The 22,985-nt window shown below is 44.7% G+C and overlaps 1 protein-coding gene across 2 annotated transcripts in view; it reads right to left on the bottom strand.

Moving 5' to 3' along the window:
- SYT14 (synaptotagmin 14) overlaps positions 1-22,985 on the bottom strand; it is a 535,709-nt gene that overhangs the window by 427,033 nt on the left and 85,691 nt on the right. For both annotated transcript variants that reach the window (XM_086927826.1, XM_086927827.1), the window contains exon 2: positions 10,917-11,111. In XM_086927826.1, coding sequence (XP_086783952.1) covers positions 10,917-11,111 — 195 coding nt within the window. The remainder of the gene's footprint in view (positions 1-10,916; positions 11,112-22,985) is intronic.

Below are 22,985 nucleotides of genomic sequence, written 5' to 3'. Positions count from 1 at the left end.
TACTAATGAGAGATTTAGTGAGATTCGAATAAATACATTGAAGAATGTCTGATTGTTCGACGTTCACGATTTTGTTTTTGTTAATCAAAAAATCTTGTAGCTGTATGTATTTAAAATACATGGGGTCTTTAATCTCATATAGCATTTTTAATGTATTAAAGCTTAGAAGACCTTCTGAGCAGTATAAATCTCCCAATGATTTAATACCATGATCTAGCCATTGAGCACTAACGCCATCAGAAAAGATGTTAGGTAACCCCGGGTTCCCCCATATTGGTAGTTCAGCACTGAAAAAGGGAATTTTATTGGTGTCTATAATTTGATCCCAGATTCTTTTGATGGCTCTAACAGTCTTGAATTTAACTCTTTTGTAGTAGTTTGGGTCATGGACCCGAAATAAGAATTGGTTGCTTTGTGGCCCTAGCACGAATTGGTGATAAAAGAGAGGAGTTTCTTTAGACAGGAGGCTGCGTATACGTGAAATAAAGGTAGCAAAAAAGTACATTTTTAGTTCTGGAAAGTTTAATCCTCCTTTTTCAATAGATAGTTTCAGTGCCGTCATTGACCTGCGGGCTTTTTTGTATCTCCATATATAGTTGCTACAGATACGTTCTATCCTCTTAATGTAAGATTTATTCAGTTGTAACGGGATAGATCTAAACAGGTAAAGTATTTTTGGTACTATTTTCATTTTAATTGTATTGATGCGTCCGATCAAACTAAGTGGTATTTTATGCCAATTTTTGAGAGTGGATGTAATATCTTTTAGTAGGGGCTCATAGTTTAATGAGATGATTTTATCGATGTTCGAGGTAAGTTTCACCCCTAGATATGTAGCGTCAGGGCATAAGCCTATTATCGGTTGAAGTGGTTTATAATTCGCTATTACTTGAGTTTTATTAACATTTAAACGATAGCCCTATATATCCCCGAAGTCACTAGCGTCCTTAATTATATTAGGTATAGCTTGTACCAGTTCGGTGGTAAAAATGGCAATGTCATCAGCAAAGCTGTAATTTTTAAGGTATTACCTTCATGTTCTATTGGAATATTACGGTCTTGGATCGTAAGAGCATTTAGGAATGGTTCTAAGGCTAAGGCAAAGAGCAGGGGTGAGAGAGGGCACCCCTGTCTAGTACCCCTTTTTATCAAGAAACTATCTGAGTTATTCCCTAAATAGCTTACTATAGCTGTCGGTGTTTCATATAGGGATTGTATCCATCTCAAGTATTGTCCCTGTATACCAAATGATCTTAATGTTGCCCATAAATACTCCCACCCCACTCGGTCGAATGCTTTCTCAGCATCTAGCATAACCATTCCGAGTGGGGTGTGAGTAACCGCCGCAACATCAAAAGCAGTTATTGCGGTGTTAATAAGAGCAGTAGTGTCTCTCCCCACCACAAATCCATGTTGTTGGCAGTTAACCAGATCGGGCATTATAGGGGCTAGTCGGTTGGAAAGTATTTTGGCGAAAATTTTTGCGTCAGTATTGATTAATGAAATTGGTCGGTATGATCCCTGTTCTTCCGGTGGTTTGTTTTTTTCTCAAAAAAAAGATCATTTTTGCTATGCGCCAAGAAATGGGGGCGCTACCTGTTTCAGCTATAGATTCTATCACCTGATAGAACAAAGGAAGTAATTCTTGTTCGCAGATCTTGTAGATCTCCATAGGCAGATTGTCTTTGCCTGCGACCTTGAATAAAGGGAGTGAATATAGGGATGGTACCAAACTCTTAATGATGATCGCTCTGGAAAGGGTGATGCAGAATTTGGGGCTGTTGGATGGGTGGCGCCTTTTGCACCCAGAGGGACGAGAGTAATAATACTCATAGCCGGTTGGACCATTTCTTGGTGGGTGGATGGATCACTCCCAGATCAGCACTGTGACACACATGGTCCGGTTTTTGTCTGATCGTGTCCAGACTCTTTTAACACTGGACTGGGGTGGGAAGCTGGATGGGTGCAGAACATGGCATATGTCCTCTGACTTGTTAGAGGATCCCATGTGCAGGGAGGATTTATGGGTTGTCAAAGACGCTTACACTATTAATAATTGGGAGATGATGGATACCAGGTCCATTGAGTGGTAGACGTTAAAGGCTGTCATAAGGGGGGAATGTATTAGCATTGTCTGTGGAGTGAATAGAAGACTTATAGCGAATTTAAAGTCCCAAGAGGACCGATTGGCAAACTTTCAGAAACAGGAGGAATTTACAGCTGAGGGGTGCGCTGCTGCGCTGGCGGCTCATAGGGGGGTGTGCTCCCTCTGGGACATGTTGGACAAAACAGGTCTAAAAACCTACCGGCAGTTGCGGCACAGAGAGGGCGACAAATCAGATAAACTCCTGGCATGGATTCTTAGGAGAGAGACAGAGATAACCCCCATTGTCTTCATATGAGATGTGCAGGCCCACTTACACTCCTGGCGAAGAGATATACTGACGACGAGTTTATAGTGCTGACCGACTGGATATTGAGGGCAGAACGGAGGACTTTTTGACCCACGCAGGACTCCCAAAAGTTACAGAGGGTGGCCATGCTAGAGTTGGAAGAGGAACTCTCTGTGGAGGAGGTGAGTGCTGCCATTAAGACACTAAACAAGTCTAAGGCTCTCGGTGATGATGGATTCTAAGTGGAATTCTATTAGGCCTATTCCCAGGACCTTGGGGAGAAATTGTTAGACGTTTATTGTGAAGGGAGAGATAAAGGCCAATTGCCACCAACTATGAGAGAGGGGGTGGTGTGTTTAATGTTGAAGCCTGGTGGGGATCCGCTGGATCCATCTGCCTATAGACACCTGACAATGCTCAACACCAATCTAAAAGTTTTGTGCGAAATACTGGCAATGCGCTTTCATGCAGGCGTGCACAACCTTTGTAAATTGACACATGTGCTCCATGATGCCCTGGATGGGAGAGGGAGATGACCTTGATTTCACTGGATCCTGAAAAGTCATTTGATATGGTGGAGTGGCCCTTTCTTGTGGCAGTGCTGAGGGGCATGGGGTTCGGTCCCAATTTTTGTGCCTGGACTCGGATGTTGAACCCTCAATTCGTATAAAGGTGGGGGGGAGAACTCTCAGAGCCCTGGCCAGTGAGGAGAGGTACGCGACAGGGCTTTGTCCTCTCACCCCTAATGTTTGCCTTGGCTAATGAGCCACTTGCGCTGCTCACGGAGATGGCTCCCTGGGGGATCTGGGTAAGGAATAACAACCTTGTAGTCTCGCTATATGCGGACGATGCGCTTGAGTACATATGTTCACCAGAAGAGTCCATTCCTTTGTTGATGAGACATCTGAAAGATTTTGGTAACATCTCAGGCCTAAAACTTAACGTCTGCAAATCGTTAGTGTTCCACTTGGAGGGCTGATCAGGAGACAGCCACACCAGCTCCCAGCTGTGGGACTCCAGTGGGAATTGGAAGGGTTTTGGTATTTGAGGATCTGGATTACCCACATGGATGCTCAACACCAACATCGGAATGTGGACAGGCTGTTGACAGGCCTGGAGGGCTCCAATGCCTTTTGTAATCGGCTCCCTCTGTCTGTATTGAGCAGGGCAGCAATAGTCTTCCTTCCAAGATGCCTGTATCTTGTACAGAATTATATGTTTCCACAGACGAATACATTTTTTTGTCAGGTGGAAAGCTTGTTGGTGACACTCTTGTGGGCGGGTGGGTTCAGCAGGGTGGCGCTTGCCGTATGTACAATTTAATTATTATGCTGCCCACCTACAACACGCGTCCTGCATCACAGAGTTGGATAACTGGGAGAAGCGGCTCCTAGGAACTGAGATCAGGGGGAACACCCTACCCCAGTTGCTGAGGGGCGGAGATCGGAGTTCCCAATGCCATACCTGGTTACCCACACCGCAGGTATATGAAAAAAGTGGTCCAGAAAATAATTTGCAGGGCTCCCTCCAGGAGGGAACTAAATCTGTGGAATCTGGCGCTCTTCAGAAGCATTGACTCCACCATGTCTGTGGAACAGTGGTGGGAGGGGTTGTGTCTGGCTGCAGGTGAGCTTTAGCCTGGGGACACTATTATATCATTCCAAGATGCACAGGTCTCCTTTCAGGTGTGGCCAGGTCATTTTCTTCATTATGCCAAGCTGGAGAGCGTGGCTAAAGACCTCTGGGTGGACCTCCCAGCAGCCCCTCGTGCATCGGGGTTCTTGATGGCTTCTTGGGTTGAGAGAGGGGTCCCATCTCATTACCCATTTTTACAAAGGCCTTAGGAGCAATATGCAACCATGACAGTAACCTGGGTGGAGAGCTTTAGAAAGAGATATAGCAGCGCCCATCGCAGATACGGACTAGGAGATGGGATTGAACCTTGTTCGTTCTGTATCCTGTAACAACCGGTGTAAACTCTTGCATTTCTATTTTCTGCACTGCACATATTTCATGTCATATGGCCCCAACATGATGCACCCCACGAGGAACGCTGCATGAGTGTGTTGTGGGGTAGTTGGAGCTACCTTTCTACACTTAGCCTGGGAGTGTGCTCCGGTTCAATCCTGCTGGACACTTGTGGTACCCCACATAGAAGCGATCACGGGGATTGGTGTCCAACTAACTCTGCTTGCTTTTCTCCTGGGTGTAGTGGTGTGCCCTTGGGGTCGTAAGATCACCTATAGACCAGCCCAAGCCGGCTGGCCTTACTATTAGCGAAGAGGCAATGGCTATTGGATGGATGGGGGAGAAGGCCTGGTTGGTGACTCATTGACTGAGAGACCTGATGGAATGGGGGTGCTGCGGAAGAACAACACATGCGATTATCACTCACTGATGAGGGGGCGTCTCCGTCTAAAATGTGGTGGGCCCAACTGTTGTGTATGTTTCAAGATGATGATGATCGTCCCATGGAGGATGAGTCAGAAATTGAAGGGTACTTGAAATATTTTCTCTGTTGTTTCTTGACAACCAATTAGACATTAATATGTTACTGTGTGATATACAGCTCAATGTCTAGGTTCTATTTCTTTTTATTTTTTTTTTATTTTTGGTAAACCTTTATTGTCACAAAGAGCAGTCACAATCACAGGTCGAAGACCAGCACAGCCAGCCAATAATACAGAGGCGGTCAAAATAAGTCAGGCAAGCCATAAAAGGTCAACAGTCCGCCCCCCAAACGCTCATTGTAGCTCAGGATAATGTCCGTACCAAATCGGCACCAGGATTAGTGAGGTTTCATTTTTAAAATTGTAAGAGAAACAGAATCTGTTGCAGCATAGTCAAGTGATACCAAAGCAAGGGGATAACAAAGACCAGGATATTTACGGGCAGTACCACTGCAGGCAGGGGAAAGTATGAACGCACAGTAATCAGGATAGACAATAAGCTAAACATTTCGCCCACCAGTACAGTATATGCCCGCCATTACACAAACATTTTAAAAGCAATCACCCCTGCAATGTGCACCACCAGAACTCACGGAGAGCAACCCGTCACTAGGTTCCCAAAAAAGGAAAAAGAAGAAAGAATGAAGAGAAAGCCAAAGGAAAGAAAGAAATGAAAAAGAGGCCCTAGGAACAGAAAAAGAAAAACATTATTACCCCCCCCCCCTAACCCCCACCCTGCACCCCTGCCTACGGCTACGGCCCCCCCCCCTTAGCAGCGTGCCTGTCGCCCAATGAAGAACCCGAAATATAGCAGTAAAGGGAAATAGAAAAGGAAAAGATATAGTGGGGGGCCCCCAGTGCAGGCCCCCGGCCCCTCCTCCCCCCCCCTGCATATCATACGATTCTAGCAGCACTGTTTCAAAATATTCAGGACACCCGCCGTATCAAAGCAGCAGTCGTCGCGCCAGTTCACCCAGACACCTACTTACGATATGAACCCACCCGCTCCTCAGCAAATGAAAGAGAACGCCCCACTACCATCCAGACCCACCCGGTCAGAGTCAAAAAAGGGAATCTCAGTTCATACAGTACATGGCCCAGCTAGTAAGGTACCGAGAGTACATTAATAAGGGATGTCCAAAAGAAGGCAGGATATCTTGCAGAACACTAGGTCCCCACACGCTCCTACGGCCGATCATCGCCCACGACAGCCTCTCGCACAGCTCGACGAAGTCCAGTTCGGGACGAATGGTCAGTCCACGTTGACTGGGAAGGCTCCACGTACCAGTACACGCTTATCAGCGGAATGAAGGGATTCGTAGAAAAAACCCTTCCGGGCCTTACCAGGAATTGGAGAAGAGGGCACTGAACCAAAGTCACGTGAAAAAGGCCGTCAACATCATACACGCTCTTATATCCACTAGTGCAGGGGTCTGATATCCATGTACACTTAGTCTTCAAGTTGTACTGCCCGAATACTGGGGGAGGGCGTCCGATCCCACCACTCCTCCTGAGATGTGCATCGCCATACATGCGGGCGGACAAAACTCCTTCAGGGGGGTGAACCACCCCGCGGGTGCAAGAGCTGCCGGAGCCCTCATCGGAGCCGCCATCTTGTGCACCGAGCGGTCGCACCCCCTCTTGCATATAGCGTGATAGCCGTCCCAAACTGGCCAGCCAATGGTCTCAAACATTGTGCCCAGCGTAGCCAAACAGTGCCAAATCACCTAAGGCCAACTGGCTCCGATCCCTGGAGGCGCGGGGTCCCGTCCGCCGCATGCGGGCAGCGCCAGACTGCAGGAGGAAGACAAAGGGCAGGGAGACAAAGAGCCTCCATTCCGCGAAGCAGCTTTAGGGAGAGAAGTAGGGGGTCCATCCAGCACGAGGGGGGGAAAGGCATGAAGCTGCGGGATCCAGGGTTCCGATAAGGGGCAGGCTGATACGCCCCGGTGGGTGACCGGCTCATCCGGGTCCTCCTAGCCGTTGTTGCTCCGCTCACGGCCGGCGGCACCCTAACGCGAGGTCCCGGCTCCTGGACCCTCACAGGCCGCGCCGACCGGGAAGACACATCTCCGTCTCCCGGGCTCGGAAAACCGCCGGAGTAACGCCTGGCGGGTCGGGTCCCATTCCGACGCCAGAAAATGCGGAGGCAGCACCGCCTCGACAGCCGGATCCAGGGGGAGAAGGTCGACGGAGCCGGGAGCCCGGGTGACCATCTTGGCCGCCGGCCTGGCTCCGCCCCCCTAGGTTCTATTTCTTGATGTCTTAAAATACCTTCAGGCAAACGAATATTTCCACATGCGTATTTTATATCTCACTGGTTCATATATGTCTTTATTATATGTCAGATAATAAATCCTTTACAGAGCTGCCAGCAAAAATTTGAAAAAAATACAGCTTTAAAAAAATAAGGTTTTACCCTGTTGCGCAGAGATCATGGTGCCATTGGCTGCAAATTTCTCCACACCTCTAGTTAGTAGAGTGTTAGGTTCTTCCATCCGGGGTACCTGTTCTTGATAATGGCGTAGTCGCCCGCTTGTAGCAAGGAAGGTTGTGCTCTCTGACTCAGGCTTGCCTTCCAGTTCGTGGATTCATTCCTCGCCTGCGTGGCCTCGCTGTTGAACACAGCAGGGGGCCAACTGGAACTGGAGGGGATATTGTCCCTTGTGTGCTTCCGATACAGCAGATGAGCTGGGCACAGTTGGTGGTGCCCTGCGTGGTTTGGCAATAGGCGTTAGGAACTAGTGCAGACAGCTCACTAATTCCTCCCCTTGTTCTACTACTACCCAGAGGGCCAGGTTGACTTTCCGTATGAAGCGCTCCACTTCTCCATTCACCTGGTGCCACTGCGGAGTGATTTTCCTGTGCCTAATGGCGATAGAGGTGAGGTACTCCTGGAACTCATGGCCTTGAAATGGGGGCGCATTTTCTGACTTTTCTGACTTATTCCCCTCCAGAGGCCTAGCATTGCAAAGGTCTTATCCAGCACTGCCTTGGCTTGAGGAAATGCTAGGGATGACACCACCTCCACAACTAGGAATTTTGATTGTGAGTCCATCATTACAACAGTGCCACAGCCATTTAGGAAACTTGTGAAATCCATGCTTATCATTGTCCATGGTTCCTGACGAGGTTCTTCAGTGATGACTGGGGCAGACAGCTGCTCTCCACCTTTAATGGCACAAGAATGGCATTGGCACACTGTTTTATCAACCAGGGTATCCAGCCCTGGGAATCCCAAGAAAGCTTCAGACCTCCGTCAGGTTCCTGGGGTGTGCGTGGTTTATATGGCTATAGCCTTCTTCAAATCTACATGGATGCCCTCATGGGAGAATATGTACCCAAATAACTCGATCAACTCCTGGTAGAATGAACACTTGACTTTGTTCAGGGTGAGGCCATTGTCCGACAAGCGGCGAGGCATGTCTCAAAGTCACACATGGTGTTCTTCAAGGCTACCCGGGAATATCAAAAATGATGTTGCTGAAGTTAAAGACTCTCATCAAGCCGGACTTCATTTCTTTGATGGAGTTTTGGAAGCTGAGGAAATGCCAAAACTCAGCCTCTTGTACCACCTCAAATCCATGTGTTTGGAGAAGGTCGTGATGTACCTGCTCTGGGGGCCAGCTCCAGTTGGTGGTATCTGGAATTAAGGTCAAGCTTGGAGAACCACTTGGCTCCATTGAGATCTACCACGATGTCAAATGTATCGTTCCACTTGGGGCCTCAGATGGAAGGGGACTCTTATGTCACAAGGGGTTTGGCTTGAAGGATAAGTCACTGTGAAGTTTAAACTGCTTATGTTTTAGCTTACCCAAACCTTTGAACATTTGCAGGAATTCGGCCAAGATGGATCTGGTTTTCAAAGAACACCAACTCCAGATCTTCGGCAGTGTGGCAGCTTAATAGCCCTAAGAGACAAGGAACTAGGCCTCGGTTGTCTGCTTGTCACTGGTCACATCCACTTCGATCACTCCCCTCAACCGATCACTCCCCTCAACGGCATGGGTTTTGTTCCCCATACGTGTAGATTTGCACTTTTGGTAGGGGCGAGAGGAGGGCATGGCATGAGGAGTTCGTACTGCTCCGAGTGCATCACATTTACTGATGCCCCATGTCTATGAGGCCTCTCACTGTCGTGTTTGCGATCTTGATAGCGCACATGGGAAGCGACAGCCGCCTTCGTTACGCGTGTCCAGCAGATGACACCACAAACACTTCCTCCTGTTCATCGTCCGCATTAACATTCGACCCGTGCGCACTGGCGCACTCCAGATCTTGTGTGTCATCCAGCGACAGGTGTTTGAGGGCTATGGATATTGCTCATGATTTTCCGAAGATGGTACTCAGCCTCTCAATGCGGCACACCTTGGCAAAGTGATTGGGTTTGCCACATCTGGAGCAGGTCTTGCAGTTTGCGAAGCATACACCCAGTGTTGAGTACTCCAGTCTGTAATTTCCACAGGGTCCACTGGAGGGCAGTCGCAGTGGTGGGCTTGTAGGCCTGGGAATTTTTGTAGGGCATCCACCCTCTCTTTTTTAACAGCGATAGGTCTGGAAGGACACGGCATGGACGGGTGTTTGTTGAGGGCTGCTTCCAATTCTTCCACCCTTGAGTTCAATAGCTCATGGAACTCAGCCACTATGAAAATATAATCCAGGGATAAACTTAGCTGTCTTAGGATCAGCCCATGGAGCACATCAGACCGACACCCTTGGATGAACTGCGCCCTGACACATGCTCGCTAGCTTCCTCAGCCTTGCAAAGAACACTGTGATGGACTCAATGTCGGACTGCAGGGCTTGGAGCAGCTTGAAACATTTGAGGTCCGGGTTGATCTGTTAATCAAAGTGTTTATTGAAGACCCTTGCCGCTGCATCAAAATCGTCAACTTCGCCCGTGTCATGCAGCGTTTTGAACAGTTCGTACAGCTCAGCGTCTCTATTTTGCGTGAGTAGGGACCTTTTGACGGCACCATCCATTTCACTGGTGCCTCGGAAATAGGGATTGAGGCGTGCATTCCATGATCGCCAACGTGGAGCAGCAGTCGCAGGGTCTGATAGGACACTGAATGGCGGGAGTGGTGTCACCGCCACATGGCCATAGTGAGGGGTCAAGGAGGGGTTGTGTTCCAGGTATTCGGCCAGCTGTTGGCTGATGTATTTCTCAAGTCCTTTGGCTGGGTAGGGGAGCAAGGAGATTGGTCGGTTGTTTTTGAGGTCACTGGTGTCGGCAGAGGGTTTCTTTAGGAGGGGTCTGACCTTTGCATGTTTCCATATTTCCAGGAAGGTTGCTGTGGAGATGGCGGTGTTGAGGATGCTGTTGAGTTCCTTGCTGAATGGGTTGATCCTGAGGTTGAAATGATGGTGGGGGCAGGGGTTGGAAGCTGTCCCAGAGTGGATGGACGACATGATGGCTGTGGTGATGTGAGTGTTAAGTTCAGAAAATATGGTGATGGTGTTTGCTGGGAGATTGAGGCTGTCAAGGCTGAGAGAAGTGGGTTGGGTGTCAAAGTTGTTGTAACCTGTTACCGTATCACAAAAAGGGTTAGTACATTTCAAGAGGCCATTTATTGGTCTCAATCCCTATGATTTAGCAAATCGCAGGGTTTCCGACCAATAAATGAATTGTGCATCTGACCCTAAGTTCTGGGAATCCTTCTTTGGTATTGTAATAAATGTTTTATTCCTGGCTATCTACCTCATCATATGGCACATTGATATGCAGAACAGAGTGATTTTTGTTTCATTTAAGAAAGCACTAAAAACTCATCTTTTTAGAACAGCCTATTAGTGTTATTTTTCCTTTAGATGGCCACTTGCTTGACTTCCTTTTTCGCGCCAGGATACTCTGGAGTAATAGAGCGCGTTATAAAACAGCAAATAATAATAATAATAATAATAATAATTTACAGTTTCCTTCCACCTGAGGAGAATTATTCTAAAAATATGAACTTTGTAGTGCTATGTTGGCGACTGATGTTCTCTTGTGCAGAACTTACGCTAATTTTGACGTTGAGATAAAGCTGCTGTTCATTTCTTACTTTAAAGTTTGAATTTTAAATCATCTTACCTTCATCAGTTGAGGCTTCGCTGCTATATCCATCGTACTCTGCAGACAGTGGACTATATTTCTGTCTGGTTTCCCACGTATAATTTGCTTGTTTGTCTGTGGTTGCTTTGGAACCCTGTACTCTAGTCAATGCTTCCTGGTATTTACCTACAGCTTCATCTTCACTTTCAGATGATGAACCGTGTCCGCCTTTACCTAAAGTCATGAAATCAAATTCAAACATTAGAATCCAGATTTTAGCTGCTTGTGTAAGGCATTACAATCTTGAACACTTTTTAAAATCAGAGGGTAAAATTTCAAACAGCCTGTACCAACAATATACATCTGAAGCCAGTCCTTGTAAGTCAAGTGATCGAATAGTTCCCAATAAACATCAACAAAAAACTGCTGGATGCTGAGGTGAGCATTTTTATTTAAAATAAAATATCTTCTAATACGGATTGTAGAAGCGTGGCATCTGCCGCTGTAAAGGTATCCACAAAACGGTACTTTGCGACGGTATACGGCGACCCAATTTATCATCTTTGCAATTGTCAGGTATACTAATAAAAGTAAGTCACTGCCTTTGGTCTGGAAGATGAACCACAGGTTCGACAAATTCTCATAAACATACCACTGCAATAGCAGAAGACAATATGTTGGCCAAACCACCTGCAAATGGGACCTAGGAAATAGCATTTTCAATCTAGAATAAAGTGCAGACTCAACTCTACAGGGGCTGTTTCATGATGGGTCCAGCGCTTATTTTTTTTGCATGAGAGTTGTCTAAGGTGCAGGGATATAACAAGGAATTTCTCTGAGTTAATGCTTGAACGTTAAACAGAGCAAGGCAGAGACAGGGGGCCAGAATGCCCATCATGATGTGGCCCACGTGTTGTATCTCAGAATATCGAGGAGAAAAACATTGACCTTCCAAAATATTGGGGTTTAAATATCACTACCACAACATAATGAAGGTAAGTGTGTCGCGTATACATAGATTATTATTCTTGACTCCGCATGTACATACCTTAAAGACATATATAGCTCATCTGGCCATATGTATATTGAGTTAAGAATAGTGATTCTATACATATCTATATATACACTTAACTTGAAGCTATTATGGTAGTCAATATTTTGGTCATGATATTTTGGCAGGATGACATTAAAAACTCAATGTAATAATACAATATCATCTACAGCTGTTTGTTGAAATATCGAGGAGAAAAATACTGGCCAAGACATCGACTATCACAACATTGTGAATGTAAGTATACATAGCTGAGATTTAATATTCTTAACTCTACATGTATGTGCCTTGAAGATAGAATTAAGAATACTAAATCATTACTTACATATTTATATTTTCCTTTGCAGACATTGTGTTAATCGATATATTGCCACAATCGTTTGGCAGCATGACATAACTAACTGTACTGTTTTTATTGGGAGAAGTGTGGGAATGCTAGGTGGTAGGAATTATGTGGATCCCCACATATTTTAGAATTTGCCCTCACAGAAATATGAGGGAAAATGTGTGATTTTAGCCTAGGTTTGAGATTTGCATGGCATTCTGGGTATGAAAAGAAACCTCATGGGATCCAAACGAGTCACGCGTCCCTGGACTCTCCTTGTTGCCTAGTTTTCAGAAATGACTTGCAGGTTTCCGTGAATGACGGTGGTCAGAATACAGCAGCTACCCACATTGCCAAAATGGGTTATTTGCAAGGCAAACATTTTGATGTCTGCACTTCGTGTTTTGACGCCTTTCCTGTCATGGGTGATAGTTTACCCATCTACGCAAGTAGTGAATCGTTTTTATTAAAAGAAGTGTGTATATATAGAATAGTAGAACATTTGTTATTATCAATTGCATTTCTCTCCATTTTATTATTTTAAATGTAAGCCAGTGTGAAAGAAAGAACACATTTGCAAAATGCCCTCTGAATCACATTATACTACGGGTACCTCAAATTCAGAATTGCACGAAGAACCAATCCTCCTAAACACAGTATCTTGGGTGCATTTCACAAATGCATGGGTTTCCTTCTAACCCATTTTTCATTCTTTGGATTTTAACATCAGAATTGCTGCATGGCCAGTCCACAATGAAATATCATAATGAGCTGCAGATCAGTTGATGGTGTTCACTTATTTCTATTTTTCCTACTTATTTGTATTATTTTTTATTACCTTGATTAGTTTCTTTGGGAAAACAATCAGCAATCCACATAAATGACCTCTTCCTGAATTTGAATCCAATTTTCAGAAATGTGTAGCTTTCCATGGGTTCACCAAAGGGTACCTGTCTCCATGAAAATCCGCAAGTAGGTAAAAACCACAAAAATAGAAAAAGTGACTACCACTTAGAAAAATGCAGGTACTGTGGTCAAAAATTATTTTTTATTTACAGCTCTGCTTGTTCCTGGAAGCTGGGAGAATGGTGATCTTAGCACCATTTGACAATGCCATTTTTATCAAAAAACCCTTAAGCTTTCTTGCAGTACAGTTTTTACCCAGTTTTTAAAACAAAAGCTGTTAAATTATTGGCATTTCCTCTATTCCCACCAAAGGAACCTGCAAAGTCTCGGTATCTTTAAATTCCCCAACATGTGGGGAAAAAAAGGACACACATTTGGCCTGCATTTATTATGTGGATCAAAAGTTATGAAGTGTTAAGAGGTAAGTGCACCAAAGATAAACAAGGATTGGCATAGCCAATAGGTCTTGCCTTCGTGATCTTTTAAGTTTTTAGTTATGTTTTATATTATTGTATGTGAAAGTTCTAATAAATGTGTTAAAACTTTCACATATAATAATATAAAACATAACTAAAAAGAGAGCGTGGGGGGGCAGAGAGTAGAGGCAAGGTGCTGTGGCATTGAGTTAAGCATGCAGAAGGTACTGGAAACACGGGGTGAGAGTGGAGGGAAGGGGGGCAGAGAGTAGAGACATGGAGCAGGGTGCTGTGGCATAGAGCTGGACAGGCAGAGGGCACCAGAAGCACGGGGTGAGAGCAGGGGCAGAGAGTAGAGACAGAGAGCAAGCAGAGTGCTGTCGCATAGAGCCGGACAGGCAGAGGGCACCGGAAGCCCTACACTCTTCCGCAAAAGTTCAAAAGAGAAACTTTTATTGTCCAGACTGTTGTAAAGTAATGTTTATCGAGCAGTCTCATTGGTTCAAAAGAATTCACTGTAAAGTTGGTTCTGGCCCCGCCCGTGTTCCAATTCTTTTCAGAAGAGAGACGGGACATGATGCTTGATTTAGAGCATTAAAGTCATGGTGGGGTTGAACACCACAGATGCTGCTCTGTGTGTGGCTCGAAGCAGGCATATGATATGTGTGCATTTAAGCAGTGGATGTGGCTGCTTCAAGTTGACTTGTTAATTTTTGCAAGAAAACATAAGAAGGAAGTCCCTTCATAGTTCAAGGGGCACTTTTGCATAGAAAATGAAGTGTGCCCTTGTCTACAACACCTCCTCTGTGTGACAGAAGCCTTACAGCTCATATCACACGCCATATGGACCTACGGCGCAGGCAGACCAGGGTCAAGTGAAGCGAGGCTGCAACTGCGCAGTTGATATGGGAGGGGCGGTGTGCTGGTAGGCATTACATGGTATCCGTGTCCCGGGCCGGGATGCGCACATGGGGGGCTATGTACAGAGGGAAAGCAGGGATAGGAATGATGTGCAAACTCCGGAGCTGTGCACAAAGGACTGCTTATGCAGAAGAAGGATCGGACTGCACTCACAAAGTCTTTAGGAAACAAAAGGTCTTGGTACACTTAAGGTAGCCTGCTCTGGCTACTAAGTTCTCAGAGTCCTGTGTGCACGGAAAGACCGGGTGAGCGGGTATACAATAGCGAAAATTTATATTTTTGGCACAAAAGCGATTTGCTTAAGGGGAAATTCTGGACGAGGGGCTAGGTGCATAGGTGGAGTGTATGACTAGCAGGAAGGTGTGCACAAGCCAGTGCATTGGGAACAACGTTTGGTAGATGTGAGGTGCAGAAGTGATGTGTGCGCATGGACGATGTGTATACAGGAGAAATGCGTGCGCAGAATTGTGTGTGAACAACAGTAATTGTGTGGGCATGAGGTGCATGGACAGGGATGTGCATGAGACTGCATGCATAGCGTGTGCAAAGATTTCAGTGAAAATGACCATCTCATACAGATGGCTGCAGTGCTCTCATACCTACCTGCGAGCTGGCTTTTGTCTCGGCGAGCACCTCAGCATCCTCCGGACCCAGGCAGCTGCGCGCGCTCACAACGAACGGCTCTGATTCACAGCTGGCAGTGAAATGAAATGAAATGAATGAAACTTATATAGCGCACGACTTACCCTGGGGCCATCTCAGCGCTTGCTTAGGGAACCCGTCCTGGTATTCCCCTGTGAGATAACCCTGGCAGGGTATCCACAAGGTGAAAGCCAGGCATCCCACCGCGAGGGGCCGTTGTGGAGATTAAGCAAGCAATTGCCCAGAGTCGCAGAGTGTGAACCCGTGAGTTGAGAAGGCACCGGAGCGAGAATTAACTAGTCCGTGGAATTTTGAGCCCAAGACCCGCCGAGGCGGGGAATTGAACCCTGGTCCCGGACCGAACTCAAGCTCCAGGTCTGCCGCCTCTAACCCCTGAGCCACACTTCTCCACACTGTGGGAGAGCGCTTGTGCACCTCAGCAGCATAATAGCTGTAAACATGGGCAAGAAGAAGGACACACGCACGCAAGAACGCCCCTGTGCTGCAGATGGGAGGACAGGCTGAGCACACTGGGAGAGAGTCGCACGCGAGCACGAAAGTGAAAGAGATCGACATGGGAGGACAGGCAGAGCACACTGGGAGAGAGAGAGAGTTGCACGTGTGCGCGAAAGTGAAAGAGACTGCGCGTGCTTGTGCGCGTGAGAGTAAGCTGGTCGCCTCATTGGAAGCACTTCCTAAAGCCAGCTTACTAACTGTATCGCTGACAGCACATGCGCGCTGGATCAGCGAGACCTAAAATGGGCTAAGTAATGGGGCCAAAAAAGCCTCAGCAGCTCAAGGGTTAAACATTCAATATTCTAGTCAAATAATTCTACAGAAGAGAGAAAATTGATTTTTACATTCATTCCCAGAAATTATTAATCAGAACTTTTTGCAATTCAGCCGATCCTCCCTCCTTCAAGCATTAAGGACCAGTCCAAATACGACCAAATATGACATCATGAGTAAATAAAGCTTATATGGTTTTTTTTTTTAAGAAGAAAAAACAGCAAGAGTGCAGGCCATACCACTTAAGAAAGCAGAGTAAAGAAACTGGATAATGCTTCAGACAAATTCATGTACTGAAATTTCCCATTTTTGGCAAGCTAACATTTAAATGTCAAAAAAACAACATAAACCTATATTTTAATATGTGCATATTTAAAGTTAGATATCTATTTAAAGTAAGAATTTCTCCACTCTGATGAAGAAAAACTTGACAGTGGAAATAGTAAATGTCACTCTTTACCATCCAACACTTTCATAAAATAGGATTAAAATGGGGTGGGTATTGTAAATGTCACCCATTTAGTGTCCATAACCTTCCCCCAAAATAGTTAGATTGTAGAGGGAATAGTAAATGTCACCCCATTAGTGTCCAACACCTTCCTCAAATATTAAATTGTAGTGGGAAAAGAAAAAAAAACTTTAAGTGTATTACACCTTCACACAATATGGTTAGATTGGAGTCAGAATAGTAAAAGTCACTCTTTAGCATCTAACACCTTCCCCCAAAATGGTTCGATTGGAGTGGGAATAGTAAGTGTAATCTCTTTAGTGTCCAATACCTTCCCCCAGTATAGTTAGATTGAAGTGGGATTAGTAAATGTCACTCCTATAGAGTCCAGCACCTTCCCCCAAAATGGTTATATTGGAGAGGGAATCGTAAATGTCACCAATTTAGTGTCCAACACCTTCTCTAAATTGGGTTAGATTGGAGTGGGAATAGTAAATGTCATTCTTTTGCTGTCCAACATCTTTCACAAAGTGGTTTATGTGGAATGTCGGATACAGAAGACAAGCACTCTATTGATCTGCAGAGGACATCCAGCGGGGATGATGGAGAGCAGATAGTTCCCCGCGTCCCCTTCACACCATCACATAAGGAGCAACCATATATATCTTACTGCTCTATACTGAGTGTGTCAGGAAAAAAGGGAATAGGAAAACATAATGAAAGACTGCTGGGTGGAGGATGCGTAGTCAGGTCCTCTAAAGGATGGCAGGTTATCAAGGTCACTATGAACATCTACCTCTAGCATACCTATGTGCAAAAAAGATTTGAAAAGTATAGAAACATGACACATCAACGCTACCCTACGTGATGTATAGTAGTCTAGAACAAACACTCACATTCCCTCCAGCAACTGCTCAGGCAAATAAGCAGGTATCAGGGTTTCAGAACACAAATACTGGCAACAAGAATGAGAAGTCCATGGCCTGCAACAAACTCAAAACAAATTCAAATAGTTCCAGAATACCTAACAACCCCAGGTCTCCGGAAGAAACACAGAGTTTGTGTAGACATTAAAGAAATATAGTCAAACAAAAACAAATGAGGAGCCCAGCAGAGTTCACACTCTCAGCACTTATTTGGCCATTGGGAAGAAGAGCCCTTGTTCCTTCACAGGAGCGATGCGGTAGTGGCAGAAAAAAGATTGGCCACAGCGGAAGGCGGGAAGAGGGTCTTGGCTTCATCCGGAAAAGCCGCCGAAGGGCAGGAATGGAGAACTTTACTGAAAACAGGAGACGCGGCTGGAAAAGCTGTTACGAAGGCGCGCAGGAGACAATGTGCTGAAATTCCACTAACGCGAGCGGCACCGAGGTATGAAGCAAACAAACTGGAAGGCAGGTCACCGGAGTCCATGTAAAGCTGGAACGACTAGCACGGAGCAGCGGGCTAGACAACTATATCCTGTTTCCCCGCATCAGCTGACCTCCGTTTCAGCTTCCTGAGGATACCCCAGCGGATGCTGGGTAATGTAGTATGCTGTCAATACTCCTCCCAGTCACACAGTGATAACAAAAAGAGGGAAAAATGTGCCTGCATAACCCCTGATGCCCACTCCAATCACGGCTGTGACATTTGAGAAGTGTTATGTTCCCCAAACTAAGTCTAAGTAGCAAAGCGACCTTTCACCTACATTTGTTTTACCTTGCTCTATATAATGGTTCTAGCACTGACCTTTTACCCATTTATGTGCTGAATAAATTTTGATTGGTTTCCTTGAAACTAGTCTCATTTATTATAATATCATTCATTACATTTTTTATAGAATAAAGATATGTAACACATTTTTCTCATGTTTTTAAAGTTTATTCATTGTATATATTTACATTTTTGAACATATAAATGTCAACTTAAAAATTAAAATGTAAATATAGTCAAATATAAATAATTTTTAATCACCTGTAATTACTAAATAAAAATTGAATATTATATTTAAACAATAGGGTATGTTGTACGTTTCACTTTTTACCATTGGTTTTTAACAGTTCTCAATTACTTTATATACATATTTTCAACATAATTTTAACATAATTTATATATATTTATATTTAATATATATTAAATAATTGCATATATTTTATACTAATTCATAATTTATACTTTGTAATTTGTTAACATTTTTAACAATATTTTCTTGACATGTTTCACATGTTTACTAATTCTTTTAATTTTTTCATACATTTATTCAACATTTTTACATTTTTTCTCATTCATTTCTATGGGGAGATAGTCTTTTTTAAGTTTAATTTAGCAGCCACTTTTTTACTACTACCTTCTATTTTGTATTCTATTTGTGTTATTTATCGTTTATTTTCTCAGAACAGGTCGCAGTAAGGTACTGCTGTTCATTTTAAGTCCTTTTTAAGGAGGAGAGGTCTAGAAGTTATTCATAGTGTTGTTTGTGGGTTTTTGGATATCTTCTATATTTAGATGTATGAATAGTGGTGTTTTTCACAATTTAGTAGTTTTTGTTTTTTGTACACTGTTTTAGTAATGTATCGTTATGTTATGGTAAATTGTGTTATGTTACATATATTTTGATGATTAAGTGTGATGTATAAGTATTTTGGGAATGTAATGTGTTTTGCAGGCGTGTTTTCGAATTTTCTTTACAGGCTTTTGTCTACAAACCTGTCCTAGGGGCATTGGGAGTTTCCGTTTGATTTCCTTGTATTTGGGTTTCCTGGAGTGTTTCTTTTTTTACACAGTTTTTTGGTTGTTTTATGTTCCTAGATACTGTGTATTGCTTTTATGAAGCTCTATTTTGGCTTCATTTTATTTTTGCATTTTGTTTTGCTTTTTAGACCATTTTTTCCTGTTTTTGTTGGATTAATGTTTTTGACTAAGTGGATACAGAGGAATATCTACAGCTATACAAAGTAAGGGCCCGATTCCGATCTCGTTCAGATGGGCTCCTGATGGCATCCATCAGGAGCGAGTCTAAGTCGCGCGTGCGATTTCCGACCGACTTGTCCCGCCGTACGAACGAGCAAGTATGATGTGAATATCGCCTCACGCTCCAAGTGACTCGTACCCGTCAGCGAAGCCCTCCGGACGACTAAGACATGGCCAACTCATACAGCGCAATGGGTCCGATTTCCAAGTGATCAAGTACAATGCGCGTCGAGCAACCGGATCGACTTGGAGCCTCCGACTCGAAAAAGCTTCGGGAAGCGGACTTTGGGGGACCGTAGTGGGCCCCCCTTCACGCGTAGCCTCACAATTCAGTCACAGGGGGGCCCTGCCCCCGACACATGCATGCACGGTGCAGAGGGCACCAAGTTGTCCAAGCGACAGGGGGCGCCTTTTCTGCAACTTACCTTTTTTCGGTATGGGAGCCTACGCAACGTACATCAGGCTCCCATAGCCGTCATTGGGACTCCGAGCAACCCAAATCCGTCAGCGCTTACTTGCATCGGGCGCTCAGCAGGACCAAGTCGGCCGTAGGGCTTTCCCAACGACATCGGACTCGGGCCCAAAGTCTTATTTATTTTATTTATTTTGGCTGGGAAATTTTATATTTTCTTGTTTGTCTAAATATTATGTGATTGTTATATCTCATTTTATCTAAGTCTTCAGTGACAACAGAATTTTATTTAATATTTAGACCAATACAATACTATAGTTATTATTTTGAAATAAAATGATTTGTAATTTTGGTTTAGGCTTTGTAAAAGTTTTTAGGAGTTTGGTAAGTTACAATTTATTTCATAATATTCTTTGGCTGAGTAATCTACTATTTATGAAGAATTTAACTTCAATCGTAGCATGTTGTACATTCTTTAGTGTTTTTTTGCTAAGTTTAGGGGCAATTCGGCTAACAGATTGCGCCATTCGTAGTTGTTGGTAGATTTTATATTTTTGTAATGCTTCTATAGATTTAGAGTGTAGGTTGGATTCTGTTTGGTGTAGATTGGAAGGCATTGTTTGTCCTGCCTTCCTGTGCCAAGATGCTGTCATAGACATTGCACCATGGTATTTGGAATTTTGGTTGACATCTGTGTCCAGAGTGATGCAGTGTGCCAACATAAGTGTCTTCAAAATATTCAATTAAGAGGCCTAGGACCTCATTACTTCAGAACTCTGGCGGCCGGTTTAACAGCCAAACTCATAATGAGGCCCTTAGCCTGCCTTCATTTTGTTGGTAGAAAGGGCTTTCTATTAGTAAACTGTAGTGGGTATCTACCTCTGTGACAAGGACATAGGCTAGAGTTATTTTTTCATTTAAATGTAAAAAATTTATTTCAAAGGCAAATTGGCTGTTCTACACTTAGGTCCTCATCACAATGTCGACTGGACCACCACCAACAGGGTATTGGTGGCGGTCCTACCGACAGACATCCCTGTGGTCTGGCCTCAGGATTTCAATACCGGCGATCTGAGCTAAAGTGGTCGGAGGAGAGACTGCTTCTGCTGGGATCCTAGATCCCGAAGGGGTGGCAGTCGGAAACACAATCCCCGAATGGTGACGGTGCCGAGGCAGGCACCCCTGTCTGGATTACGATGTCCCTTTTCCACAGCCAGTTCATGGCAGTCTTCCCACCATGAAAAGGATGTAGGAAAGGGACGGCCCCTGACCTGTGTGGGCCATTGCAAATTGGCGGTGGGGGCACATGTACAGCCCCCTCTCACATCACTTCCTTTTCCTGGGATGCAGCACAAGCTGCTGTGTAAAAGAGCACTTTTCAACTGCCAGCACAGCAGTCCCATCCTAATTCGGCGGCCGGACCACTGAATACTTGTCGGGCAGTCAGCGGTCTGACCACCGATATCACAGTGAGTGCAGATTGTTAGAGGTGTCGCCATATACTTTGATTGAAATGATAGTAACAGCAGTGGCTGTGTGGGGGTACATTTTTAAAATGGTTTGAATAAAGACATGTTCAAAGTATGAATTTTTTTAGGGGGTATTAGTTATTTGGTTTTTGGTTTAATAAGGTTTAAAAGTTCATACTAAGTGCTACTTTGTATATTTGGTAGTAGGATACATTTAAAGGTCCCATCCATCCCACAGGTGTGACAATGGCTTAGTTTTAGTAAGTCATTTAAAGTAAAGAATATTGGGATTATTTTCTCAATCTTTATGTTATCATATAAAAGGTAAAGTTACTCATTATGTGTTATTGTTAAATGTTCAGATAATTCTATGTCTTGGTATCTTCTAGGGGCAGGAGGAGTATCGCTGGTGGCTTTTTTAGTTCATGCAACTAAACGTTTTAAAGTGGTATAGGTGATAGACATTAAGCAGTATGTCTTTAAGGATTTGGGTTGTGGGTTCCTGGGAGCTAGGGCTTTCCTCTCTTATATCCAGCAATACCTTCCGTATTTCTATTTTTGTCACATTTGAGGGTTGGGTTGTGCTTACTCTTACATGAATTACAACATCATCTTTTGTAGTTGCCCTTCCATAGCATGCATTAGATTAATATCTGGTACCTTTCCAATTTATATTTTTTGTTGATGCACTTTTTTAACTCTAGGTGTAGTCCATGTGATTTAGTAATTGCTTTCCTTTCTGCGATGTTATTTATTTTGCTGTCTCTGTTATAGCATCAGAAAGTAGTTAATTACCCGCCCTAACTTCGTTAGAAGTGGTCGCTCCCTGCTGCCCTTGCTGACTCCTGCCTAATTGTGACTGGTATCGTGTGCATTGCGCTGTGGATCTCATTAGCGTGTGCATCGCGCTGCTGACCCTTTTAGCGCTTGAAAGTGCCTGTAGCATTACTCTATAGTGTCCATTAACTTTATTTCATTATTTTCGGCGTGCCTGCCTGCTAGCTCGACTGTGCCTGCATTTGCCCATTTTATCAGTGTGCCTGTGCTGCCTAGCCCGCATTGCTGCATCGTTGGTCTATTAATTGAAATTGACATAATCACTCTCTCCCAACCCGGTCTGCACTCGTGTTTTCAGCCGCCATTATCTGTGTTGTTGTTGTTTTGCCCGGAGCCCTCCCCTCCACCACGCACCCGCATCCCTGCTGCTCCTCCCTCCCACTAAAAGACTAGGTTTCTCCCGACCACCTAAGCGCTGTGACCGCCCTGACTTCGTTAGAAGTGGTCGCTCCCTGCTGCCCTTGCTGACTCCTGCCTAATTGTGACTGGTATCGTGTGCATTGCGCTGTGGATCTCATTAACGTGTGCATCGCGCTGCTGACCCTTTTAGCGCTTGAAAGTGCCTGTAGCATTACTCTATTGTGTCCATTAACTTTATTTCATTATTTTCGGCGTGCCTGCCTGCTAGCTCGACTGTGCCTGCATTTGCCCATTTTATCAGTGTGCCTGTGCTGCCTAGCCCGCATTTCTGCATCGTTGGTCTATTAATTGAAATTGACATAATCACTCTCTCCCAACCCGGTCTGCACTCGCGTTTTCAGCCGCCATTATCTGTGTTGTTGTTGTTTTGCCCGGAGCCCGCCCCCTCCACCACGCACTTGCCTCCCTGCTGCTCCTCCCTCCCACTAAGAGACTAGGTTTCTCCCGACCACCTAAGCGCTGTGACCGCCCTGACTTCGTTAGAAGTGGTCGCTCCCTGCTGCCCTTGCTGACTCCTGCCTAA

This window comes from Lissotriton vulgaris, chromosome 6 (assembly GCF_964263255.1).
Source record: "Lissotriton vulgaris chromosome 6, aLisVul1.2, whole genome shotgun sequence".
Taxonomy (NCBI): Eukaryota; Metazoa; Chordata; class Amphibia; order Caudata; family Salamandridae; genus Lissotriton; species Lissotriton vulgaris.
Note: the sequence above shows the minus strand (reverse complement) of the source record. Positions and strands in the feature narration are given on the sequence as shown.